The 25,837-nt window shown below is 55.8% G+C and overlaps 6 protein-coding genes across 6 annotated transcripts in view; 2 read left to right on the forward strand and 4 right to left on the reverse strand.

Moving 5' to 3' along the window:
* The window catches only part of PTSG_02905 (acyl-CoA hydrolase), a 3,795-nt gene extending 2,979 nt beyond the window's left edge, over positions 1-816 (forward strand). Inside the window, exon 5 of the mRNA XM_004996360.1 lies at positions 341-816. Coding sequence (XP_004996417.1) covers positions 341-767 — 427 coding nt within the window. The 3' untranslated portion in view covers positions 768-816. The remainder of the gene's footprint in view (positions 1-340) is intronic.
* Positions 817-925: 109 nt separating this feature from the next.
* PTSG_02906 (uncharacterized protein) lies at positions 926-2,117 on the reverse strand (the record flags this gene model as incomplete). The annotated part of the gene is made up of 2 exons (XM_004996361.1): positions 1,779-2,117; positions 926-1,399 (listed from the first exon to the last, which is right to left on the reverse strand). Exons 1-2 carry the CDS (start codon positions 1,935-1,937, stop codon positions 926-928), a joined length of 633 nt encoding a protein of 210 aa, XP_004996418.1. The 5' UTR covers positions 1,938-2,117.
* A 1,018-nt stretch (positions 2,118-3,135) lies between these two features.
* On the reverse strand, positions 3,136-5,542 carry PTSG_02907 (uncharacterized protein). The gene is made up of 3 exons (XM_004996362.1): positions 4,650-5,542; positions 3,975-4,357; positions 3,136-3,703 (listed from the first exon to the last, which is right to left on the reverse strand). The coding sequence occupies exons 1-3, from the start codon at positions 5,231-5,233 to the stop codon at positions 3,645-3,647; spliced, it is 1,026 nt and encodes a 341-aa protein (XP_004996419.1). The 5' UTR covers positions 5,234-5,542; the 3' UTR covers positions 3,136-3,644.
* A 213-nt stretch (positions 5,543-5,755) lies between these two features.
* PTSG_02908 (uncharacterized protein) lies at positions 5,756-14,553 on the forward strand (the record flags this gene model as incomplete). The annotated part of the gene is made up of 12 exons (XM_004996363.1): positions 5,756-5,794; positions 5,873-5,960; positions 6,297-7,115; positions 7,317-7,381; positions 7,765-7,972; positions 8,225-10,438; positions 10,700-11,158; positions 11,390-11,520; positions 11,690-11,926; positions 12,086-12,581; positions 12,794-13,391; positions 13,791-14,553. 12 exons carry the CDS (start codon positions 5,756-5,758, stop codon positions 14,551-14,553), a joined length of 6,117 nt encoding a protein of 2,038 aa, XP_004996420.1.
* A 233-nt stretch (positions 14,554-14,786) lies between these two features.
* On the reverse strand, positions 14,787-23,398 carry PTSG_02909 (clathrin). Its single transcript, XM_004996364.1, has 11 exons — positions 23,293-23,398; positions 22,747-22,839; positions 21,993-22,514; positions 21,497-21,724; positions 20,682-21,254; positions 19,345-20,315; positions 17,012-19,055; positions 16,576-16,751; positions 16,190-16,318; positions 15,830-15,968; positions 14,787-15,557 (listed from the first exon to the last, which is right to left on the reverse strand). Exons 2-11 carry the CDS (start codon positions 22,783-22,785, stop codon positions 15,375-15,377), a joined length of 5,004 nt encoding a protein of 1,667 aa, XP_004996421.1. The 5' UTR covers positions 22,786-22,839; positions 23,293-23,398; the 3' UTR covers positions 14,787-15,374.
* Positions 23,399-23,685: 287 nt separating this feature from the next.
* PTSG_02910 (transmembrane emp24 domain-containing protein 2) lies at positions 23,686-25,626 on the reverse strand. Its single transcript, XM_004996365.1, has 5 exons — positions 25,404-25,626; positions 25,074-25,165; positions 24,706-24,806; positions 24,321-24,428; positions 23,686-23,970 (listed from the first exon to the last, which is right to left on the reverse strand). The coding sequence occupies exons 1-5, from the start codon at positions 25,599-25,601 to the stop codon at positions 23,846-23,848; spliced, it is 624 nt and encodes a 207-aa protein (XP_004996422.1). The 5' UTR covers positions 25,602-25,626; the 3' UTR covers positions 23,686-23,845.
* Positions 25,627-25,837: the final 211 nt, after the last annotated feature.

The following is a 25,837-nucleotide window of genomic DNA, read 5'->3' on the forward strand; positions in this document are numbered from 1 at the left end:
GTGTGTGTGTGTGTGTGTGTGTGTGTGTGTGTGTGTGTGTGTGTGTGTGTGTGTGTGTGTGTGTGTGTGGGGGGGGTGGTCTGTGTGTGGGTGTTCGTGTGTGTTTGTTTGTGTGTGTGTGTCTGTCTGTCTACCTCTGTCTGCCTGCCTGCCTGTCTGTCTACCTCTGTCTGCCTGTCTGCCTCTGCCTGTGTCTGTCTGTCTACCTCTGTCTACCTGTGTCTGCCTGTCCACCGATCTGCCTCTGCATACTCGTCTGCCCATGACCTTGCCTCCGGTTTGCTTCCATTTGCTCACCCCCTCACCCCCATCCTCCCCCCCCCCTTCGCCAAATTGCCAGGTCCATGGACATTGAGGTGAACGTGTTCAGCATCGACCACCTCACGTCTGAGCGCCGCCTTGCCACGCGGTCCATCTTCACGTTTGTCGCCCTGGACGAGCACCACCGCCCAAAGCCCGTGCCACCGGTCGCCATCACGACGCAGGCGCAGCAGGTGCGGTGGGACGTGCGACAGCGCAAGTATGAGGAGCGCAAGGCGGCGCGTGATGCACTCAAGGCGAAGATGGGAGCACGCGGCAAGCAAGCAAAGGGTGATGGTGGTGAGCAGGAGGGGATGAAGAAGAGTCAGGATGAGGATAAGTTGGATAAGAAGGAGGATGAGGTGAAGAAGAGTGAGAGTGATGGTCAGGATGAGGTGAAGAAGGCAAAGACGCTGGATAGTGCAGACGTGTGTGAATGTGACAAGGGCAAGCAGGAGAAGGCGTGATGCGTAAGCCAAACAGCAGAAAAGCGTGTGTGTGTGTGTGTGTGTGTGTGTGTGTGTGTGTGTGTGTGTGTGTGTGTGTGTGTGTGTGTGTGTGTGTGTGTGTGGTCATGGAGCTCCCTTTGCCAAGGCCTCTCTGTCCCTCCGTTCTTGCATTCATCTCAAAACCAGCAGAAGCATCTCTGCTTGTGCACATTCAAAAAAGAAACACAATCCTTGAACGGTGTTGGGTTGTGTTCGTCCAGCGCATCTCTGAGCGCCGGGTCCAGCGCGGCGTCCGAGTCTGTGACGACGAGCACGCGCGTCCCCTTCCCTTTGAGCGCCCGTATAAGCGGCGCGTAGTCGGGGTCTGTCACAAACAAGACAACCGTCTTCACGTCCGTCGGCATGTCTGCGAGCGCAAACGTTGTGATGGCCACGTCCACACCCGCGCCAACGGGCACCTCGATGGCCGCAGACTTGTAGCGGCAGTTGACGTCCTCGCAGTTGGTCCGAAAGGGCTTGAGGTACCGGAAATGGACGGCAATGTGCGCCTGCTGCATGTTCCTCAGCAAGGACTTGCGGGACTTGTCGGCCTTGCGATGTGACGGAAAGTCGTGCAGGGACGAGTCCATCACCGCATCAAACAAGTGTATCTTCAAATGCGTATGTGCGTGTGTGTGTGTTTGTGAGTTTGTGCGTACGTGTGTGTGTGTGTGTGTTTGTGCGTGCGTACGCGTGCGTACGCGTGTGTATGTGTGTGTATGTGAGTGAGTGTGTGTGTGTGTGTGTGTGCGTGCGTGCGTACGTACGAGAGTGCGCACGTATGCACGTGCGTGTTTGCAAGCAAACCAGTGGTGTTTGTGCAGGGCGGTCAGACAGACCACCAGAAAACGCGCGACAAGCAGAAGAAACGTCACCACCGCAAAGGAGGTCATTGGTCCTCTTGTGCGCTCTTCTCGCAGAACAAGAAAAGACATGTCCGTTGTAACCAAACTCAACAACGGAAACAGCAACGGAAACAGCGGCGCTTACTCTGGCGATGGAGAGACTCCAACGGTCTGCAATCTTCTCGCTCAGGCGCTCCAGCCATTTCGGGGCTGCCCGCACGCTCAACCTGTCACGCTCCAAAGGAGCAAAGTAACAGGTTCCATCCACGAGCAGCAGCGCCTTTTCACCCTTTGGCTCTTCCATGGCGACAGCAACAGCTTCTTTGAGCTGGCTCGCTGACTGGGTTCTCTTGTCTTGGGTGAGGGAAATGGGTGTGAAAGCAAAGCAAGAAGAAGATTCTGCTGCTGCTGCTGCTGCTGCTTCTGCTGCTGCGACGAGGTGTGTCAGATCTGTGTTGACGTCGACCAAGTCGCTTGTGTCTGCGGAAATATGTTTGAAATCTTAGGCAATCATCTACACGGCCCATCGACTGACTCTGGCAAGACGATTTGCTTTGTTTGTGGTTTGGAAAGACTTTCTTGTTTTGATGGGAAGAGAGCAAGTGTTTGCAGATGTGGCAGGTTGAGGTTGCGAAACAGGCAACACTTTGCATATCGGGGTTGTACCCAGCTCGATCGCGACGTTGTATTTGGAACATGGTAGCCACAAAATTATGAACACAGGGTATGAACACTACCTTGTTGGCTTTTTTTGTCAACACGCAAACACACACACACACACACACACTCCTATGCATAACTAAAGGCAGGGCGTCAGACAGACACCAGAAAACGCGCGACAAGCAGAAGAAACGTCACCACCGCAAAGGAGGTCATTGGTCCTCTTGTGCGCTCTTCTCGCAGAACAAGAAAAGACATGTCCGTTGTAACCAAACTCAACAACGGAAACAGCAACGGAAACAGCGGCGCTTACTCTGGCGATGGAGAGACTCCAACGGTCTGCAATCTTCTCGCTCAGGCGCTCCAGCCATTTCGGGGCTGCCCGCACGCTCAACCTGTCACGCTCCAAAGGAGCAAAGTAACAGGTTCCATCCACGAGCAGCAGCGCCTTTTCACCCTTTGGCTCTTCCATGGCGACAGCAACAGCTTCTTTGAGCTGGCTCGCTGACTGGGTTCTCTTGTCTTGGGTGAGGGAAATGGGTGTGAAAGCAAAGCAAGAAGAAGATTCTGCTGCTGCTGCTGCTGCTTCTGCTGCTGCGACGAGGTGTGTCAGTCTGTGTTGACGTCGACCAAGTCGCTTGTGTCTGCGGAAATATGTTTGAAATCTTAGGCAATCATCTACACGGCCCATCGACTGACTCTGGCAAGACTTGCTTGTTTGGTGGGGGTTCGTGGTTTGGAAAGACTTTCTTGTTTTGATGGGAAGAGAGCAAGTGTTTGCAGATGTGGCAGGTTGGTGCTGCGAAACAGGCAGCACTTTGCATATCGGGGTTGTACCCAGCTCGATCGCGACGTTGTATTTGGAACATGGTAGCCACAAAATTATGAACACAGCGTATGAACACTACCTTGTTGGCTTTTTTTGTCAACACGCAAACACACACTCACACACACACACACACACACACACACAAAGCTATGATGAGCAGGACGGTTGATGAGTTACAATGATGAGCACACACAAACGCTCAAACTGGACGTTATTGGCGTGACTCACTCATCTCCAATACCAGTCGTTGGAGACAAACAACAAAAACGACAACAACAACAACAACACACAACACACTCACACACGAAGCTGTCCACAAAAAGATATGCTTGTTCGACACAAATAGCAACACAGAATCAGCAAGAGAAAAAAAGCACCAGCGCTCAGTAGAAGCGAGCGTGGAGTTAGACTAGAAGTAGAAGGAGACACGCAGCTCATGGGCATAGGCGGTGTCTTCTGTTTGTTCCAAAGAAAGTGCGGCGCGCACACGCGCACGCACACACACACACACAATAAGCGTTCTCACACATCGATTGCGTCCATCACTGCCATAAAGTCCGCAGACGGGTTGGCCCGCACAGCTGCACGCACCAGGGCGAGTTGAAGCAGGGAGACAAGTGTGGTGATGGTGTTGGTGGTGGTGGTGGTGGGGGAAACGATGGTGGTGCGTGGCAGTGTGGGAAAACGGTGAGTATGCATGTGAGTGCAACGTGACGTGCATGCAGCTGTAAAGCGATCAAACCACAACAAGAACACACGAACGTGAACGACAACGCCAATACCACCACCACAGGCAGCAACCACCACCACCGCCACCACCACCACCACAACAAACACCAAGCAACAGCGCACCTTTCAAGATGGCTGGTCCAGAGTGACCGAGCGAGAAGAGCGCAACAATGTCGCTGGGCGAGAGGTTGTGCATGGGCGGTAGGCGTGCAAGCACGGCGTCGGGCGTGTCCAGCAACACCCCATCCTCTGCCCCTTCATCGTCATTCCCTTCATCGGCCTCATCATCCTTCGCGTCGCCAGCCTCACCCCTCAGCGCCCCGCGCTCTGTCGGCAAGAGCCGCAGCCCGTGTGCGAGTGCTGGTGCAAGTTCCCGCGATATAGATGAAGATGCTGGCGGTGATGACGATGGCTGTGGTGGCGGTTGTGCTCGCGGCACATCGGAGCCCGTGATGTTGAACAGCTCCGGCCTGTTATTCTGCAGTTTGCTCAGGAAGATGATATCACTACAACATGTGTGTGTGTGTGTTTGTGGTGGATGGGATGCGACAAGGGGGGAGGACACACAACGAACGATGTGTGAGCGAGCAGTGGAAGGAAACAAGGCGAAGGTGGACGACCAAAATTCACAGTGAATAAACCGTGACACAGCATGACACAAGCAATACATACAACCAATCCACCAAGCACAGGAGCAAACAGCACTACCACGCAACAGCAAGCAATGCAGCACCACGCAACAGCAAGCAATGCACCAAGCAACAACAAGCAACAACAAGCAACGCAACACCATCGCACCTCTTTGCCATGACGGAGCGAAGGCCAATGGAGAGGGCGGTTTCGCTGAAGAGCACGAGCTTGACCGTCTTTCCAAACTGGGGGCGACGCAGCGCCTCAATGACCGGTACAAAATCGCCATCGCCGATGAAGCAGTACACGTGTGTCACATCTGGTGGCAGCGAGGTTAACAGGAAGGCGGCAATGTCCACGTCGACCCCAGCTTGCACAGGTCGCACCACCTCCTTCCCAGGCTGGGAGTGAACGCAGGTCTTTTCGGGGCAGCGAATAGCCATTGGCTTCAGGTGCTGGATGTGCGTCTTGATGAGGATGTCCTTTCCCGCCTCTGTTTGCATCTGCTCAAGCAAGGCCTTGTGAAAAGCGCGTCTTGCTTCGTCGTTGCGCGTCATCCCTGGAAAGTCGTGGTACTTGGGGTTGATGACCGCGTCAAAGTAGTGAATCTCCGACACGGTGATGCCGTGCAGCATGGATAGCGCGAGCGCCGCCTGCACCAAGTACGCGGGGTGTGCTGTTGGGTGGCCTGGATCTCGCAACAGCTGTTGCGTATAAAGGCCGCCATCCACAACCAACACTGCCTTCGCCATGACACGAGAGCGAGGTGCAAGGAACAGCAAGCACTGGGCAAAGAAAGAAAAGTGTGTGTGTTGTCAACAGCGCGCAAGGGCTGTCGAAGGGCTGCTGCGGCTAACTGTAGCCGAGCACAGGTGGTGGTGGGGGGCCTTTCTTCTCCTTCCTTTCTTCTCCTTTCTTTCTTCTCCTTCTGTTCTTTTCCTCTGTTCTTTTCCTTTGTTCCTTGGTAACAATCCTGGAGATGCACTGGCCCGCAGCACAGCGCGGTGGTGAGCGCGAAGGCGAAGGTGTTCAGATGGTGGCCGTCGTCGAGAGGAGGACGGCACAGTTCGGTTGTCTGGCTGGTAAGGACGAGAGAAAAGGTTGAGTGTGGCGTGGTGTCATGCCTCAAATGCTGCTGTGGTGATGACGAGTCACATGCAACCCCGTCGCCATGCATGTCACTAAAGCAAAACCGCTGACACCCTTCAATTACGACTGAATTCAGTGTTCAGCATTTCAGGCAGCGCAAACGCACAACAAACACAACAGCCACCATGATGATGGCTGGGCTGTTGTGGGGTCCTCGCAGTCGGGTGCTCGCTTCTGCTTCTGGTGGTGGTGGTGGTGTTGTTCTTCTTCTTCTGCTGTTTGTTCTTCTCCTGGAAACGCAGCCCGCCCCTGCAGCAGCTCTAACCTGCGACGGCACCACCCTGGGTTGGTGCAATGATGCCACAGCCTCCGGCTTCAACCTCACAGTAAGTGTGCGTGTGTCTGTGTGTGTGTGTGTGTGTGTGTGTGTGTGTGTGGGTGTGTGTGTGTGTGTAGTGTGTGTGTGTGTGTGTGTGTGTGTGTGTGTGTGTGTGTGTGTGTGTGTGTGCCTGTGTGTGTGTGTGTGTGCGTGACGGACTTGGCTCATTGAAGCTCATGTGCCCTCGCTTGTACACCCTACACACTCGTACACACACACACACACCCTCTCTCACTCAACACCCCAACACTTAACACACACATGCACACCCCAACCCACGTTCCCGCTTCCCTTCCTCAACCCCCCCCCCCCGCGGCCGCGCGCCAAACACCACCACGTGCGTGCAGATGCGCTGCCGCCTGCAGCGTTCATCGGGCAGTACTTTGGCGCGGACGGCGTATCTGTTGTTGGTGCGGGTCCGCCGCCCTGCTACCCCATATCCCATCGCCCAGATGAGCACGTGCAGTTTGAGCTGTCATCCAACGAGCCCGACACCACATTTCAATGCCGCCTCCTCCCCTTTGACCACGCGCGAGGATTCTTTCCCGGCGCACCGGACATATGGTCCGCCAACAACACGCGCACGTGGCTGCTCGACCTGCAACACACGCTGAAACAACAGGAACAACAAGGACAAGAGGGAGGTGCCGTGGATAACACACGCGCACTTCTGCTCTCCGCCATCACCATTGCGTTGGCAAATGGCATGACAGCTGCCGATATCACGACGGCTGCAACCGTTTCTACCGCTGATGATGATGATGGTGCATTGCGCCTCCTCGCTCGCCGCATCGCCCTGCAGACAACCCCGTTTGTCGCCTGCGGTGCCAACAGCGACAGCGATGGCACAGGCACCACACCACCCGGCTCATCATCATCATCATCATCATCATCATCATCATCATCATCATCGTCGTCGTCGTCGTCGACGACGCTTGTTCGGTACCACCACCTGCAGTTGCAGCATGGCGTGATGCGGTTTGAGGCGCGAGCACTCGACACGGCCGGTAACACGGGCGACGCCGCGGCGTATGTGTGGTTCGTTGATGGCGATGCGCCCCGGGTTGGTGTGTCCACAGCGCACCATCGCACGAACACAAGTCTGCTCGACACGACATTCGCCGTCACGGAGACGGTCGTCGACGCAATGTTCACCGACCACACAGGTGGGCATGTGTACGTGCATGTGTGGATGCGCATAAGCGGGTGCTTCTGTGGACACACAAAGCCTGGTCTCTGCTGCAATTATATGCTCTTCTCCTCACACAATGTGGATGCTGCCTGCACCACTGTCACATCACCATCATCATCATCATCATCATCACCACCACCACCACCATCAATCATCACCTCATCATTATCACCAGCATCGACGTGGGACTGCAACCGCTATTCGTTCCAGATCAAACTCGAGGGCGAAATCATCGCGCCCGTGAGTAGTCGCAACTGTTGTGCATGTGTGCCTGTGTGTGCCTGTCCTCTGTCTGCCGCTCTGCTGTATCTATCCATTCCCAACTCGCTGTTGCACCACTAACGTCAACAACAACAACAACAACAACAACAACAACAACAACAACTTAAACAACAACAACAACAACAACAACAACAACAACAACAACTTAAACAACAACTTAAACAACTCAAACAACAACAACAACAACAACGACAACAACAACTTAAACCACAACAACAACGACAACAACAACTTAAACCACAACAACAACGACAACAACAACAACTTAAACAACAACTTAAACAACAACTTAAACAACAACTTAAACAACAACCCACCACTCTCCTTCCGCACATTTGCAGTTCTTGGCGGACACGGCGCGATTTGTGCCGCGTGGTTCGTTCAGTGATGACGTCAATGCTTACAACATCACCAAGTACGACTACCGCGCCCTGTCAACTGTCCTTACACCGGTCCTCCCCGGCGAAACGCGCGCGTTTACGCTCTCGGTCGCCGCACGCGATGTTGCTGGAAACACTGGCAGCGAACAGGCCCTCACCATTATCGTCGGTGCGTCATGCAGCTTTGTGGTGTGTGTGTGTGTGTGTGTGTGTGTGTGTGTTGTGTTGTGTGTGTTGTGTGTGTGTGTGTGTGTGTGTGTGTGTGTGTGTGTGTGTGTGTGCTGTCTGTCTGTCTGTCTGTCTGCCTGTCTGTCTGGTTGTCTACCCCTCTGTGTGCGTCTGTGCTGGAAATACACAATGAGCTACTTACCATTCTCAACCCACCTACCCCTTTTCCCCCGCCCCCAACAAACAATCACAGATCGCGACCCTGCCGATGCGTTCGTGACATCATCGTTATCGTCCTCCTCCTCCTCCTCCTCCATCATCTCTCCGCTCGCATCGCCGCCACTCGAGTTCTTCTCGGACGAGGAGGGCAGTACGCGCGGTATTGCATACGCGTGCGCCATCAACCCAACAACAACGGGAACAACAGGAACAACGGGAACACCAGGAACAGCTGCCAGTGGACGCCTCGTGTGGCCGTGCACCCTCACGTCGCTCCTGTCAACCCTCCTCACCGCCCACAACGACAATGATAGCACCAACGACAACACGGCCGGCGCTGCTTCTCCCATGCGCATCACAGTCGCTGCTGTCGATGAAGCGCACGCAATCCCATCAGCATCCCTTTCCCAAACATCGTCGTCGTCGTCATCACGGCAGCAGCAGGTGGCCAGCGCGGTTGTCACTGTAGACACGACGGCGCCAACAGCGGTGCTCATATCCACACCGCCGGCACGCGTGTCCCGCAGCACAACTGCCGCATTTCAATTGCAGGCGAGCGAACTGGCCCGGTTTTCCATCACCCTCCAGCAACAACAACAGCAGCAGCAACAACAGGATGGTGGTGGTGGTGGTGTCATCACGCGGCAGGTCATGCACACGGTGGAAGCCGTGTCCAGTCCGAACCAAGGAGCAGGACTCGTCTCGCGTGCGAGCGTGGTCCTCCCTGCGGGTATAGGGTCCACACAGCCGCTGGCCGACGCGCAGTACACGCTGCTGGTAACGCCCATCGACCTTGCAGGCAACACGGGCGCAACCCTCCGCATCACATGGACGGTGGACACGCAACCGCCTCTCGTCAGCGTTGCCGCGGTTGGCAGCTGGCTGCCCAGCACAGGGGCGGGCCGAACCGCCATCACGACAGCATCATTTGCGCTCACAGCGGTGGAGGACCCGTTTGTGTCGTTCCAGTGCGCACTCGAGTGCGTGCAGGCATTTTCGTGCCCGCAATCGCCGTGCACGCATCCGGGCGGCTCCATCACCGACGCCAGCGCAACGGTGAGTGGTGACGGCAGCGGCTGCGCTGTTGGCGATGAGGAGCTGCAGCCGTGCTCCGCGTCACTCGTCATCACGGGCGTGCCTGAGGGGACGCACGTGCTGTGGGTGCGGGCTGTGGATGGCGCCGGGAACGTGGGCGACACGACAATGGTGGAGTGGGTGGTGGACACGACGCCGCCGACTGCGACAATCGACACGACACCTGGCGTTGCGCCAGCGAGGAGAAGTGCGGCCTCCTCTGTTTCGTTCTCCATCGACGTGGACGAGACGCTCTCCACGCTCCAGTGTCTTCTCGTCAACGCAACACGGGCAGCCCAACTCAAGACAACAGCAGCAGCAGCAGCAGCAGGTGGAGGTGGAGGACAGGGCAGTGCTGCTGGTGATGGCGATGGCAACGGTGGTGGTGGTGGTGATGCACTGGCGACATGGGGATGGGAGGTGTGCACGTCACCAGTCGCTTACGACGGATTGGCTGAGGGAGATTATGTGTTGTTCACACGAGCGATTGACGCAGCAGGAAATGTCCAGGGACAGCCAACCAGTGCTGCTGGTGCTGGTGCTGGTGTGGATGGTGAGACGAGCAGTGTCCTGGTGGGTGCATGGGATGAGTTTTCATTCACCATCGACACGACCGCACCTCATGCCACCATCTCCTCCGTGGCTTCCTCATCGTCGTCGTCGTCGTCGTCGTCGTTGTCGTCGTCAGTGCCTGTTGTGACGCGTGATGTTGTGCGGTCGTTGACGGTCGCCTTCTCCGAGCAGCTGTCATCGCTTGCCTGCAAGCATTGTTACGCAGTTGGGGGCGTGACGAGCGATGATGCAACCTGTCGCCCTGCGACAACGTGCGACTTTGCAACGGGCACCATCGCAGCTGTCGCTGCAGGTGTTGCTGGGGAGCCCACGCTCGCCATCACCAACAACGGCACCGCCCTCGTGTCGTGCATGCAGGCATTTGAACGCGGCTGCAACGTGCAGGATCCAAGTGTACCGGGCACACCGACATGCCCGCTTGGATTTCTGCACGTGTGCGGGGTGACGCAGCTATCGTACAGCGCCACGTGCAACGCGTTTTCGGATGAGCAGCAGCAGCGTGCGTGCGTTGAGGAGAACACATACACACACTGGATCGAACTCACGCTCACAGACGTCGCCGGAAACACCGCAACACAGCGCATCGACACCTGGATCTTCGGTGAGCGAATTAGGGTGTGTTGTGGGTGTGTCTATGTGCGCGTGTGTTGTGTGTGTGTGTGTGTGTGTGTGTGTGTGTGTGTGTGTGTATCTGTGCGTGTGTGTGCGTGCGTGTGGGTCAGTATCTGTTTAAGCATATGTGTGCGTATCCCACCAACCGCTCCATGCTGCCCAGTTTTTTTTTTTTTTTCGCGTTTCCTCATCAACCACTCCCCCCCCCCTCCGTCTCACATCAAACCACCGCCACTGCCACCCTCAACAGACATGTACAAACCGGCTGTCCGTGTCAGCGCACAGCTTCCATCATCATCGTCCTCCTCCTCGTCTCTGCAGTTGACGCAGCCATTCTTCGATGCCGTACAACAGGACTTTGCCACCGGTATTCCACAGCTCGCGTTTGCATCCGCACCGACCGTTATCAACGTCACCATCACCAGCGCCCCGTCAGAAGGGTACGCCCGTCCAAACACATCCACAACCTCAGCCATCATCGACAACAACACCAACGGTGATGGGGGTGATGGTACGGCATTGTCGACTCGATTGGCATTTGAGTGTCGACTGCAGACACCCGTCGCAACCATTGCCATTGCGCCCTGCGCGGCCACGACTGCCGTCCCCGCTGACCTCGTCACGGGTGGCGGGTACTATTCGCTGATTGTCACGCCCGTGGATGAAGCCGGCAACGCTGGAACAGCCGTTCACACAGATTGGCTCATTGGTACGTTTGGCTTGTCGTGTCATGTTTGGCTCTGTGTCTGTGAATATTATGTGTGTTTGTGTGTTTGTCTGTCTGTATGTCTGTCTGTCTGTATGTATGTGTGTATGTATGTGTGTATGTCTGTCTGTCTGTGTCTGTGTGTGTCCTTGTGTGTATCTCCGCTTCCTGAAGTCCCTCTGACGGTATCACTCCCCCGCAACGTGTGTCACCTCCCTCTGTTACCTGCAACAGTGGAAGACGAGACGCGCGTGTACGTGGACGAGAGTGCGTCTGATGTTTGGGTGAAAGGCACGTCGGCCTCCATCGAGCTTGCATGCAACCACCCACTCTGCTCGTTCCAATGCAGAATTTCAAGTGCACAGGTGCGTTTCTCTCCATGAATGTGTGGGCTCGTGTGTTTCCACACACGCACACACACACACACAACACACACAACACATAACACAACACGAACATGCTCGACACACGCATCCTCTCACTCGCCCACCCATACTCCCCCCCCCCATCTACTCACCACCACCACTACTGCAGGCGGTTCTCCGGACGGGCGTGCGCGTGCCAGCGGACGTTTCAACTGCGCCGGCATTTGCGCCGTGTCAGGTGACACCACTCCGCTTCCTGCTACGGCTCCACCCCGTGTCCACAGATGAACGACCGCACACGAGCACCGCCGCCGCCACGCTCGTGTTCCTCGCCGCACACCAAGACGAGCTGCTCGCCAGACTCGCCGTGCTGCTGTCGTCTGCAGTCAACGCCGTGGACTCCATCGTGAGTGTGCTGCTGCAGTCGTGTGTGCACATGTGTGTGCGTGTGCTTGTTTGTGCGTGTGTATGTGTGTGGGTGTGGGTGTTTGAACTCGTTCCGTCGCCTTCCCCTATTGTAACGCCTTCCATTTCTTTCCCCTGTTTTTGCTGCGCGTGTGTGCAGATGGTGCAGGAGCCGGTGGATGACAGCACGTTTGTTGTGCTGTTTACCGTGTCATCGTGGAAGGACATCACCTCGGACGCGCAGTGGCAGTCGGTCCTCTTGTCCTCGCTCGTGGGCGAAACCGTGTCGCTCGCACGCGGATATGTTGGTCGCAGCAGCACAGAGACGACACCAAGCGGCGCTCCCTGCACCTGCAGCACGTGTGCTACTGCTGCAACTTGCACTGACGACGCAAGCGGCACTGCTGTCACATGCCCGTGCGAGGGGACATACGATGGTGTTGGCACGTTTGAGATTGGCGGCGTGCACATGCCAGACCTCCCTGTTGTGTCGGTCACCTTGCCTGCGCCAACAACTGCGACTGATGGCAACAGTGATGCAACGGCTGTGCGGCACACGGAATTCAACATTGACATTGCAGCTGCGCCCGCTGTTGTTGGTGTTGGCGGTGATGGAGAAGATTTTGGACCACCATCTCGATGGATTGTTCACCAAGGTGATGTCAATGACGAAGACGTTGAGTCGTGTGTGTGTGTCTGTGTGTGTTTGTGTATATACAATATGTATGTATACATGTATATATATGTGTGTGTGTCCGATTTGTATTCAGCTTGCTTTCTGTCACACCTTCTTGGGACCACACGTTACCCACCATTGCGCTCATCTCATCCACATTCATCCACTCTCCCTGGCTGCACCTTCCATCAGACGTGTATCCCCCTGAAATGGCTTTCACCGCCGCACCCTCCATCACCACTCTGCCGCAGCAGCAGCAGCAGCAGCATGTTGTTAGCATCAACGCATCCCTCTTCTCCCTCGATGCTCCAAGCGGTGACGGCTTTTCGCACGCCACGTGCAACCTCACGCGCGTATGCCGCGCCACTGATGCAATCTGTACGGCTGAACGCATCGTGCACGCAGACCCGTGCGGGCGATTGCATGATGACTTGGCGGCTGCCGTGTCTGTGGATGTGCAGCTGCAAGCGGAGGAGGATGCGATGGTTGCTGGCCGGTACCGCCTCGCAGTTTCGGGCGTGGATGTGTCTGGAAATGTGGGGGAGCCGGCCACGTGGGTCTTTGTGTGGCCGTTGCGTGATGAGAACGCAAATGCAACAGACGCCGACACCCCATCATCACTGGCTGCTGATGATGTCACTGTGAGGGAGGCCGTGTGGTACGGCAGCCACCTCCACCTCGCTTTCACTTCCTCTCGCCTGGTGGATCAACCGTTTGCATGCGCCAACACCACCTCAACAACAACACTTGCGCGAACAGACACCCCCATCGCTTTCTCGCCCTGCTCAAGGTGAGGAGGTTATGGGACAACATTTGAAGATGTATTGCCTGTCTCCCTTTTGTGTGTGTGTCTGTGTGTGTGTGTGTGTGTGTGTATCTGTGTGTGTGTGTGTCTGTGTGTCTGTGTGTGTGTGTGTGTGCATGTGTCTTTGTGTGTGTGTGTGTGTGTGTGTATGTCTGTGTGTGTGTGTGTGTGTGTCTGTGTGTGTGTGTGTGTGTCTTTGTGTGTGTCTGTGTGTGTGTGTGTGTCTGTGTCCGTGTGTCTTTGTGTGTGTGCATGTTTCCTTGCTATGCCGACGTCTGCATCTATGTCTCCCTGTCTTACATCTCTTGGCCGCTGCTCAAGCGGCGTCCCAGCGCAAGTCTCACACGTGCTTTCATTCGTCCCACCAACCAAACACCAACACAGCCCACTGCGCATTGCTGCTGACGTTGCTGCGAGTGCTGGGTTTCGGCTGTTTATTTCCGCCTCCGATGCGTCGACAGCAACGCCGGCCGACAGCCGCTGCTTTCGCTTCGCCCAGCCAGCACAAGCCAGCACAGCCAACAACGCAACCACAACAACAGCACCCACGACTGCAACCACAGCCACAGCAACAACTTCACCGAGCGTACCAGCGTCATCGTCGTCAGGGACATGCACGCTTGTGTCAGACATCGCCAACTTGACTGCCATTGTGCTGGAGGCATCAGCAACACCACCACCGCCACCACCAGCACCCGTGGAGCAAGCGGCATCATGCAACAGCCAGGCCGCAGCAGCCCGCGGTCTGCTTGGGTTTGGCGTGTTCCTGCTCATTGCCACGCTGGCGCTGTTTGGGTGGCTTGTTGTGCGCCGTCGCCGCCTGCCTGCAGAGTTCATTCCCCCGCCGAAGCTGCGTTCGCGCAAGGCGTTCCACAACCCCGCTTTCCAGACGGATCTCAAGCACAGCCGCCCTGCGTCGTCGGCGTCCACGCGTATGGGGTCGAGGGCTGCATCAACGACGAGTCTGGGCAGCGTTGGCAGGCGCATGCAGTCACCGAGTTATGTCAGCACGACAAGCAACAGGGGAACGCCCGTGGTTGTCGAGAAGATTTTGCCCAAGCGCAAGCAGACGCTCACGCCAGGCCTGCGCACCCCAACACAGCAACACCAGCAACACCAGCAGCAACACCAGTGGTCCCCGCCGTGATATGTGTGTGTGTGTGTCTATGTGTGTGTCTATGTGTGTGTATGTCTATGTGCGTGTGTGTTTGTCTATCTATGTGTGTGTATGTCTATGTGTGTGTGTGCGTGTGTGTGTGTGTGTGTGTGTGTGTGTGTGCATCATGTATCAACGCTTCCCTTTGAACTCTGTCCATGCCTTATCTGACCTTCCTTGCATCCTGCCATCTCGTCAAGCTCGGGATTATGTATCCACCACCGAACGTGCCGCAACATCTTCCCACTCACCACAATCATCACCACCATCACCACCAGCTGCGTGGTTTTTGTTTGGAATGCGTTCATTGGACGGATATGCTGGTGGGGAGGAAAGGAGCAACAAACAAACAAACACGAGCACAAAAGGAAAAACACATGCACAAGAGGGACCCGTGTAACCAACATCCAACGAACGAGAGAGAACAACACGCGTGTGCACACACTACATCAAGCAATGACTGAGGAAACAACAGCACGAGAGACGGACGGAGAGAGGGTCCATCACATGTCACACCCAAGCACAGAATGTCTTGGGGAAGAGGGAACAAACACGACCGAGCGACAATGGCGAGGCCAAACGAAACAAACAACGGACGAACAGACTTGACATGAAGGAAGGAAGGAACATCAACACAACAGCAGCCAAAGCATCGTCATCATCGACAGCACCAACAGAGACAACAACAACAACAAGCGGCGTGGCAAGACAATCGAAACGAAGAGTGTGTGTTGGGGTGTGTGCTATTGGTGTTGGTGGTTTTTGTTTGGTATTGCTGGTCTGTCAGCGTGTCTGTGTTGCCAGGAGCCTATCTACTGCATGCCCTGCTGTGGGTAGCCGCCCTGCTGCTGCTGCGGATAACCCATGCCCATGCCCATGCCCATACCGCCGGGGCCGCCCGTCAGCATGAGCTGCTGCATGCCCATGTTTGGCGTCGGCGGCTGCGACTCTTCCTCCGCCTTCCTCTCCGCGTGGTGCGTCGACAGCATGTCCACCTGAATCAAGTAAGGGAAGCGGGGAGATGGGAGAGGGGAGAGAGAATGGTGTTGGGGCGGATACAGCGTGAGTGTAGGCTCGTTCGACGTTGGCAGAATTGGACACATGGGGACGCAATACTACCCAGGGAGCAAATGTCATGCAGGTGCTCAAGACATCAACGCAGAAACCACGACACACACACACACACGCACGCACACACGCACACACAACACACACGCACGCACACCACGCACAACGTGCACCACACAACACAGCACGTGACACGCACCTTCTGTGTGTACTCCTTGACGACGTTGATGAAGTAAGGCATGGCAAAGTCCATCATGCGGTTGCGCCATGCGAGCTCCATTGCCACATCGGGCTTGACCAGGTCGTAGCACGTGAACAGGCACGCAGCAAAGCACTCCCTGGGCGGGTTGAAGTGGTGGTGGGGGTGGGTGCAGATAGGAGGTGAGAAACGACTTGGGTGGGTTAAGGGCGTCACACGCACAACCACACAACTCATTCACACACTCATTCACACACTTATTCACACTCACTCACACTCACACACAAAACCACACTCATTCATGCAACACACTCATTCACGCACACACACACACGCACATATTCAGACTACAACACGCACTTGTTCTCAATCTCGACAAAGTAGTTGAGGAGGGAGAGGGCGCTCTCGGCGTCGCGGGAATCGGCAGCGTACTGCATTGCGTCCTTGAAGAGCTTGTCGCGCTTGCAAATGTCAATGGACTGCTGCCACCTGCTCGTGGCAAAAACAACAACGGCAGCAATAACAATAGAGGCGGACGGGGGTGGGCAATGAAGCGAGGAGGGTGAGCAACAGGCAACAGCACATGCACGATACGCGACACGACAATGGCACGCGAAAGAACGGGGGAAACTAAACCAAACACAATCAAACACAAACCGACACAAAACAAAACAAACCACAAAATCAAACAACAAACCAATCAAACCAAACCAACCAAATCACAGCAGCCAAACAACTACACGGACCTGTTGTTGGCCTTGTAGAGGTACGCAGCAATGCGGCGGAACTCAAGCAGCTCGTGCTTCTCCAGCTGCTGCGCCAACGCAATGGTGTCAAAGTTTTGGTACTTGTCGATGGACTGGCGAAGCGCCTCATAGTCGCCCTCCTCAATGAGCACAGAGTTGAGCGCCTCGTTCACGTGCTGCGGTTAATGTTGTGGTGGAGTGGTGGAAGCAAAGAAGCAAAACATGTGAGTAGACAGGTGGAAAGACGAGTGGCGAGTGAAAGCAACATCTACTTCCATCATGAAAACACAAACATGCCACACAACACACAAAACACACACACACACACACGCAACAACCACACAAAATCTCACACAACGACAACACACACACACACAACCACACAGCAACAAAACCAACTCAAAACAACAAACACGACCACCACCGCCAACCACACCTTGTTGTCGTTCTGCTGGACGAGCTGCAGGTACGGCTTGACGAGGGAGAGCTCGTTGCGGTCCGAGAGCAGCTTGACGGCGCGCGTGTGGTCGATGCGGGCAACGGCGGCAGACAGCACGTCGTTGAGCTGCGACGGCTTAAACTCGAGGTAAAAGTCAACGGCCTTGTAGAAAATCTCCGTGTTGGCAACCTTGGGCACCATCTCCAGCAGCGTCTTGTGCTTCCACGCCTCCGACGGGTGGTTCATCATGGTGAGGATGGCGTTGTCGTACTCCTCATACTTGCCGTACAGGAACACGAGCTCGTCCCACAGGTGCGCGTTCTCCGCCGCCCGCAGCACCTTGGGGATGTTGACGCGCGACCAGTACATGTTGAGGTACTCGGACATCTTCTCCGGCGCGTACTTGGAGTACAGGATGGCAAGCTCCGTGAACATGCCCATGTGGGCGCGCTCAAGGTTGAGGCCGGCCTCCAGCAGGGCAATGAGCTCGTGGAAGTGGCCGCGCGACAGGTAGTAGTTGATCACCTCGTCAAGCTCGTCCGCGTGCACCACAATGTGCAGGCCGCAAATCTGCGCCATCTTGAACTCGCCGTGCTCCACGCAGGCAAAGCACACCTCCTTCCAGCTGCGCGTGTTGTTGGCCTTGCGTGCGGCGTCCACGGCAGCCTGGTACTCGCCAAGGAAGACAAGCGTCGACGACAGGCGGCCAAAGTCCGACACGTTGGTGTAGAGAATCTTGGCAGCCTCGTACATGCCGTTCTGGTAGCAGCGGTCGCCAACCTCCTGCACGTTGGCCAGGTTGGCCTCTGTGATAAACTCCTCCATGTCCGCCAGCCGGTTGGTCTTGGCAAAGGCAAACACGAGCTCCGTCTCGACAGACGCGTCGCGTGCCTTCTTGCGCGCCATCTGCAGGTACTTGACCAGCTCCTCAAAGTTGCCGCTCTCGTTGGCGGCGGCAACCACCTGCTTGTACGTGGTCGGGTCGTCGGCCTTGATGTACGAGTCAATCGCCTCCTTCACCATGCCGTCGCGCAGCTGGGCGCCGGCGAGCAGCGACCACACGTCGCCGTCGTTGACGCGCTCGGCAAACTCGTACGCGCGGTCCAGGTTCTTGATGTGGTCAATGAGCACCTTGATGGCCTCCGTGGGCACGTCAAACTTCTGGAAGATGGCAAACGCCTCCTCAAAGAGGGACGACTCAATGGCGATGGCGGCGACGTCCGGGGCGTCGTAGTTGTCCAGGCGGTTGATGTACTCCATCACGCGCGACGCGTCGGCCTCAATCGCCGTGTGGATGAGCAGGTTCTGCAGGTTCTTGTTGGAGCTGAAGGCCGAGTCACCCATGACCAGCTTCTCCAGGAGCTCAATGAGCTCGTTGGGCAGCTTGGCCGCCATAAACGCCTTGACCGTGGAGGACACGTCGTCCGGATCGTGGCTCTCGTGCAGCGCCGTCTGCACCACCTGGTCAACCAGCGGGCGGCGGTGCTCATTCTCGGGGTCAAGCACCTGCGCCCACAGCTCGTCGTCGCGGCGGGCAACGAGGTAGCGCGCCTCGTTCTTGTACAGGTTGTTGGCGTGGCACACCTCAATCAGCTCCTGGTCGCACTTGCCGCGCTCGTAGGCCACAAACGCCAGCTGCGGGTCGCGCTTCTCGCAGTACTTGCCCACAACGAGGCTGTCGTAGTGCTCGTTCTCGCGCAGGAAGCGCTCGGCGTTGTTGTTGGCGTCAATGTAGATCTTGGCCAGGGCGTTGTGGGTGGCGGGCTCCGTGACGCCCTCGTGGATGCGCGACTCGAGCCAGGGCAGCAGCAGCTTGAGGCGGTTGCGCTTCTCCGCCTCCTCCACAAGCTGGTCCGTGGAGAACTCGCCGCGCACAACGGAGATGAGGTTCTTGATGACGTCCTCGCTGCAGTCAACATCGAGCAGGCCGCCAACCACCTGCGGCAGGCGCTTCGAGTTGACCTTGGTCACGTACACCTCGATGTACTTCTTCAGGTCGTTCTTGTACAGGTACATGACAAGGTCGTGCACAAAGTCGAACCTGACAACAGATGGGAGTGGGAAGGAGGGGGGAAGGAGATGAGGTGGGCAAAAAGAAGAGGGTGGGTTGGTGGGTGTAGACAATGGTAATGTGCATGATGATACACACCCAAAAAACAACACACACTCACACGCTCACGCAAGAGCACGCAAAACAACGCCCTCACGTAAACACAAACACACACTCACACAAGCACACATTCACACAAACACACTCACACAAGCACACATTCAGCTCACGAACAACACACACACACGCAAAAAAAAAAACACACATCACAACAACACACCTGTCGCAGACGATGATGAGCGGGAGCTGGTCCGAGAGCTTGGCCTCCTTCAAAAAGTTCTTGACGCGCTCCGGGTCGTAGAAGTTGCTCTCACGGCAGATACGCTCAACCTCCTTGATCTGGCCCGTCTTGCAGGCAGCCTCAATGTACTTGAAGTGCACCTCCGCATCCTCGGACGCGTTGACAATCGCGCCGAGAAAGTAAAACAGGCCCTCAAACGACTTGAACGACTCAAAGAGGTCAATGAGCGCGGTGGTGGTGAGGTGTTCGTGGTACTTGGCGGCAATCTGCACGCAAATCTGCAGGTTCTGGCGAATGTTCTTGGAGAGCATCTCCTTGAGGCATTCGAGCGCGTTCTCCACGCTCAGCGTGCCAAAGTACGAGATGAGAAACTCGGGCTTGAGCAGGTGCGTGTGGATGATGGCGCGCTTGATGTCAAAGAGGTCAGTGTAGTTCTCCAGGGCGCGGGTGAGGAGGCCGGCCTGCTCGCACAGCTGCGCAATGTGCTGCTTGTCGTACTTGGTGAACATCTTGTTGCCGAGAATGGCATCGGCAACCTGCGGCGCGGCGCGGAGGTTCATCTCCAGCAGGCGCGTCTGCAGCTGCGCGTGCTCGTCCTTGTCGCCCTTGAGCGCCTCCAGCAGAAACGCCGTGCACGGCTGCACCAGGTTCATCTCCGCAAACGCGTCGACAATCTGGTTGATGTCGGCGAGGGGCGGGTCCTGGTTCACCAGGCTCTTGGCATAGTCGGCCGCCTTGTCCGGGTTGCTGCGGAGAATCATGCGCAGGATGTACACGTAATCTGGCGTGTAGCCAACCTTCTGCGAGTACAGCACAATCTTCTCAAACTCGCCTGTCTCCGCAAAGCACTGCACGACCTTGGCAGACGCCTCGGCGCGCAGGTACACGGACAGCGCAAACTTGGGCGAGATGGGCTTGATCATGTCGCCAAGCTCCTCAGAGCACTCCAGCTGTAGTGGTTGGTGTATGGGGATGTGAAAGGGGGGGGATGAGGGGTGAGTTGAGAAAGGGAGATGGAAATGCGTGAAAGCGGTGTGTGCGGAGAGGGAGGGGGCATCACATGGAGCTTTCACAGAGCAACACGCAACAACAAACGCATAAAGGCGCATTAAAAATCCAATCATCAACAACAACAACAACAACAACAACAACAACAACAACAACAACAACAACAACAACAACAACAGCAACAACAACAACAACAACAACAACAACAACAACAACAACAACAACAACAACAACAACAACAACAACAACAACAACAACAACGCAGCAGAGCACGACAAGACCAAACCAAACGCAAGACAACGCCGCACCTTGTCCTCCTTGAGCCACTTCTCGATGAGCTCGGTCCTGTTCTGCTGGATGACGGGGCGGCACAGCTCAATCGCCTCCTGCTTGTTCAGCTTCGACGTCTCCAGCAGCGTGCTAAAGTACTTGAGCAGCGGGCTCTGCTGGCCGGGGGACACGGGCGCCTGCTGCAGCTTGCGCATCGTCTCGGCGTTGCGGAGAACGCCCTTTGGTGCCTGGGCAGCGGTGATGGCCGCCTGGTCAAAGTTGCCCGCGGCGTACTGCTGGTTGAACTGCGTGGTGAACACCTCCTCCGCGCCAGGGAGGTTGCCGCGCACAGCGAGGCTGAGGGCCAGCTGCGGGTTCTTGAGCTGGGAGGTGATGTATGGCACGATGTTGTCCTCGTCAATGGTGACGGTGAGGACCTGGCCGGCGCGGTTGACGCCAATGATGCCGCCGTTGTTGGAGTTGTACGCCGTGACGAAGATGGTGCTCTGCGTGATGCGGTTCTTGAAGATGACAGAGCCCGTCTCAAGGTCGTACACGTGCAGGTAGCCAAACTTGGTGATGAGGAAAATCACGCTGTACTTGGGGCTTGCCTGCAGTATTGCATTCACACACGAAATGGGTGATTGGTGGTTTGGACGCGGGCGTGAGACAACGGAAAAAGGAACGTGTGGCAAAACGAACACGCATGTAAATGTGCGGTTGTACAAGTATGCGAAAGCGCATTCACCCACACGCACACACACACAGGCACGCACAGTGTCACACCTACACACGCACGCACACACACACGCACACGCACACGCACACGCACACACACACACATATCACGCACCTGGATGGCGACGGGAAAGTCGGTGGCGGCGTCTGGGGCAAACTCAATCTCCTTTGCCTTCTTCTCAAAGGCGCGGTTGCCGGCTGGGGTTGCGCCCACCTCCAGAATGTGCAGCTTGCCACCAGCGGCCGTGCGAGAGGCAAGGCACAGCAGGCCAGAGTCCTCCGGGTTGCCTTGCATGCGGTAGTTGATGAACGTGCCCACGTGCCCGTCAATGGACTGGCTCGCCTGTGTGTGTGTGTGTGTGTGTGTGTGTGTGTGCGTGTGTGTGTGTGTGTGTGTGTGTGTTTGTTTCGTGAGGGTGTGCACAAAAAGTGGGATGCAGGGAGGGGAATGTGCAGTGCTAAGTCGAGCACATGCACGCAACACACGCAAAGCACACATGAACACACAAATGACACAACACGCACATGCACACAAAACACACAAGATACACGTACACACACCAACACCAACGAGGCACACAAAAGGCAAGCGCGCGTGTTTTTCGCCGCACCTTGCGCTCGGTGGAGTAGAGCTGCATGAATCCTGCGACGCGGCCGTCACGCGGGGCAATGCCCATGAGCAGCACCCACGTCTTGCTGGCGTTGGCGCGGTAGTTGATAATCTGACAGCCGTTGAGCGAGGCATCGCGCGTGAACACCTTGGTGGGCTCCTTGTCGTCGTCCAGGGACCAGTGGAAGACGTCTGTTGGGGTGACGAGGCCGAGCGTGGTGTCGTCAAGCCACTTCCAGAACTCCACGTCCTGCACCATGTTGCACGACTTGACCTTCTGCTTGAGGTCGAGGTTGAAGATCTGCAGCGTTTTGCCGGCCTTGAGGGCGATGATCTTGGACGACGGGTTCATGATGGCAGAGTCGGCCTTGATGGGCTTGCGGTCGACGGAGCCGGCGGCGACGTCGATGATGGCCACCTCGTTCTTGCCGCCACTCTCCTCACGCACGCAAATGTACTTTTCAGACTCCATCGTCAGCGTGGCAAAAGCAATGCTGCCCTCAGCAATGCCCAGGCTCTTGACCTGTTGTGTGAGGTTGACGTTGTTGTTGGTGTTGGATGGGTTGTGTGAGGGGAGCAGAGGGGCAGAGGGACAGTGCATAAGGAAGGAAGGCGTAGTGCGGGTGTGTGTGTGTGTGTGTGTGTGTGTGTGTGTGTGTGTGTGCGTGAAAGAGCTGATGAAAGCACTGCAAACAAGAGTCGATCGTGGCTGTGTTGCGTCTTGTGGCAAGGTGTCCACTGTTCAGTGAACCAACCTGGAGAACCTCCAGGAACTTGACGGGGATGCCAGCCATGGTTGGGCTCTTGGGTGTGTGGACAGCTCAAACACAGCAGTGGAAATGGACCTTCTGCGCGGGTGTGTTGATGGTGTGGTGCGTGTTGTTGTTGCAGTGTTGTTGGTTGTTTGTGTAAGCGCTGCGATGCGATGCGATGAAAAAGAGGGGACAACCACGAGGACAACAGAGAGAAGGATCGTTACAAGAAGGAGGAGCACAGCGGCTGTGCGCAAGACAAGGAGAGGAGGTTGATGCACTCAAGTGCGCCGCTTATGGTTGTCGATGACAGAGAAGACAAAAGACAAAAAGTGACAACACCGCACAACCAAAACAAGCACGGGACTTTGGGCAGTGAAACAAACACAGACGGGAAGGAAGCAAAGCAGCAACAAGGAGGCGTGGAACCGCTCCCAGCCCAACCTTCACACATACCCACACAACGCACACTTTCACAACACACCCACATCAACGCACCCACACCTCATCCACACACACACACACACACACACACACACACGGACTCACCTCTTCTTCTTCTTCTCCTTCCTTCTTGCGTCTTGGTGGGTGGTGGTGGTTGGAGGGAAGCGGATGGCACTGACTGCTCTTGTGTGTGTGTGTGTGTGTGTGTGTGTGTGTGTGTGTGTGTGTGTGTATTTGTGTTGACGCTTTTCTGCGCTTTGTTTCGCTTGTCAGACTTCTTTGCTGTTTTCTCTAAAGATTTCCGCATGAAGAATAAAAAAAGTGAAAATAATCAGAGGATTTGAGCTTGAGGACAGTGGAAAAGAGGAGTGATGATGTGAGGAAAGGAAGGAAGCGCGACCAGACTCTCACACCCTCGCCGGCACACACCCTCGCCCGCACACACCCTCACTCACGCACGCACGCACGCACACACGCACGCACACGCTGCAATTTGTGTTGGCTTGTGATTGTTTTTATTGCAGCACACATCAACGCAACGCAGGTGGGAAGGAAGAGAACAGTGAACACGCAGTGCGTGCATGTGTGCATGTGTGGGTGTGTGGGTGCATGGGTAGTGCCGTTGCGTCTGTGGGGGCTGCTTTTGTCTGTGCTTGAGTTAGACCATCTGCTTGACTTCGAAGAACCGGTTGATGTAGTAGACCTGCCCGATGGTCATGAGGATCAGCACAACGGCCTCAAAGAACGACCACCACACCACCCGCGAGTTGGTGCTGTCGTTGACTGTGGAGTGTTGTGGTTGGAGATGGGCGAGAGGGGAGGGCGCATGTGTGAGAGAGTGTAAACGTGTGTGTGTGTGTGTGTGTGTGTGTGTGTGTGTGTGTGTGTGTGTGTGTGTGTGTGTGTGCACGTTTGCGTTTGTGTGTGTGTGTGTGTGTGTGTGTGTGTGTGTGTGTGTGTGTGTGTGTGTGTGTGTGTGTGTGTGTGTGTGTGTGTACGTTTGCTTTTGTGTGTGCGAGTCAGGGTGTTTCTGTAAGGACCGCAGGCTGCGTGCTTGTGTTAACATGTCCACCACCCAGCCATCCCGTCGCCCCAAACCACCACCACCACCACCATCACTTCTACTGCCTTACTCATGCGGTGGGTGCGTTCCCGAACAATCATGTAGTCTTGCTCCCGCTTGACAGCCATGACGGCCTCTGCAAGCTCCTCCACCATGTCGTGCAACTTGTCGTGCTTGCCTGCGCCATGGGGTGAAAGGGGTTGTGGGATGAGAGGTGGGTGAGAGATAGAGAGAGAGGTGTGATGATTGGTGTGATGAGTGGTGTGATGAGTGGTGTGATGAGTGGTGGGATGAGAGGTTGACAAGAAGCAACGTGGAAGAGGAAGGATTGTGTACACATGCATGTGCTTGCTGCAATGCGTGCAGAGTGGAAACACACAAACACATGCAACTCCACATCCACATCCACACACGAATTCACACACGCACGCACGCATGTTGAACGAGCAACCTACCAGCGAGGTCATCGGGAACAAAGCCTTCTTGGCCAGCAATGTTCACGCTAAACACAACGAGCTTTGGCGTCACCGTGGACATGGCGTTGCTGAAGCAGTACCTGTGTGCACGTGTGTGTGTGTGGGTGTGAATGTGCAGATGGATGGAAGAACAGAGATGACCGAGAATGAGGCGTTGGTCAGCCACATGAGCACAAGCGATACTTGCTGGCAATGACAACCTCAATCCACACATCATCAACACAAACACACACACACACACTCACACATATCATCAACACAAACACACACACACACTCAAGTAAGTCGCAAACATATCAACACGCGCGCATCTTCGTGTTCCCTTCAATTGGGCGTGAAGAACGTACGTGTATCGGCCATCCATGTGCGCGGAGAACGTGTACTTGCCATCCGTCTCACGTTCCCCAGAGTAGATGATTTTGCCATCGGGCCCAGTAATCTAGTGCCACCCATTGTCACCAGCAGCATGTGAATGAGTGAGCAGCAATGTCTGACACCCGCAGCTACTTGAGAAATGAGCATCACAGCACACACGCACGCACGCATAGCACAGCACAGCACACAACACATCACACAAGAACAAACAAGCACACTCACGCACACACATTTACACACACAAGAGCAAACACGCACAGACGCACACAAGAACACAACAAACAGCATAAACACACACACACCTTGACGTCAATGTCGAGGAAACCGCCCTCGGCGACCTGGAAGTTGACGCCGACCTTGGTCCCCGTTTTGATTTGGTCAAAGAAGCACTCCTCAGCATGTGCGTCCACCTCAACTGCGTACCCACGCACCTCCTGCACGCCTGCAGCCAACGCAAGCACGGCCACAACGGCCACCAGCACACCAGCTCCCCTCAACATCTCTCAGCTATCTTCTTGCTTGTTGTGGATGTGGAGAATTGGTGAAAAAACATACACAAACATTCCACGGATAACCGACTGCTGACAAAGCGGTGGACGATGATGCGTGCAGTGGCTCGGATCCAAGCACACAACACAACACAACACAACGCCAGATGGGTGCAGTGTTATTGTGATTGTTGTTGTTGTTGTCACAGCAGCACAGCATCGGACCCACTGCCGCTCCCCTCCTTGAA

Source organism: Salpingoeca rosetta (assembly GCF_000188695.1).
Source record: "Salpingoeca rosetta unplaced genomic scaffold supercont1.6, whole genome shotgun sequence".
Lineage (NCBI taxonomy): Eukaryota > Choanoflagellata > Craspedida > Salpingoecidae > Salpingoeca > Salpingoeca rosetta.

Bases quoted from the DNA above. Each gene is read 5' to 3' on its own strand.
- PTSG_02907 (XM_004996362.1), bottom strand. From the start codon at position 5,233: ATGGCGAAGGCAGTGTTGGTTGTGGATGGCGGCCTTTATACGCAACAG. The intron at 4,358-4,649 runs GTGCGATGGTGT...CACATGTTGTAG, and splicing joins CGCTCCGTCATGGCAAAGAG to TGATATCATCTTCCTGAGCA. The intron at 3,704-3,974 runs GTGCGCTGTTGC...TGGTGCGTGCAG, and splicing joins TGGACCAGCCATCTTGAAAG to CTGTGCGGGCCAACCCGTCT.
- PTSG_02909 (XM_004996364.1), bottom strand. From the start codon at position 22,785: ATGGCTGGCATCCCCGTCAAGTTCCTGGAGGTTCTCCAG. The intron at 22,515-22,746 runs GTTGGTTCACTG...CTCACACAACAG, and splicing joins AGTTCCTGGAGGTTCTCCAG to GTCAAGAGCCTGGGCATTGC. The intron at 16,752-17,011 runs GTGTGGTTGGCG...CATTAACCGCAG, and splicing joins TCCAGCAGAACGACAACAAG to CACGTGAACGAGGCGCTCAA.
- PTSG_02910 (XM_004996365.1), bottom strand. From the start codon at position 25,601: ATGTTGAGGGGAGCTGGTGTGCTGGTGGCCGTTGTGGCCGTGCTTGCG. The intron at 24,807-25,073 runs GTACGTTCTTCA...ACGTGCACACAG, and splicing joins CACATGGATGGCCGATACAC to GTACTGCTTCAGCAACGCCA. The intron at 23,971-24,320 runs GTAAGGCAGTAG...AACACTCCACAG, and splicing joins GGAACGCACCCACCGCATGA to TCAACGACAGCACCAACTCG.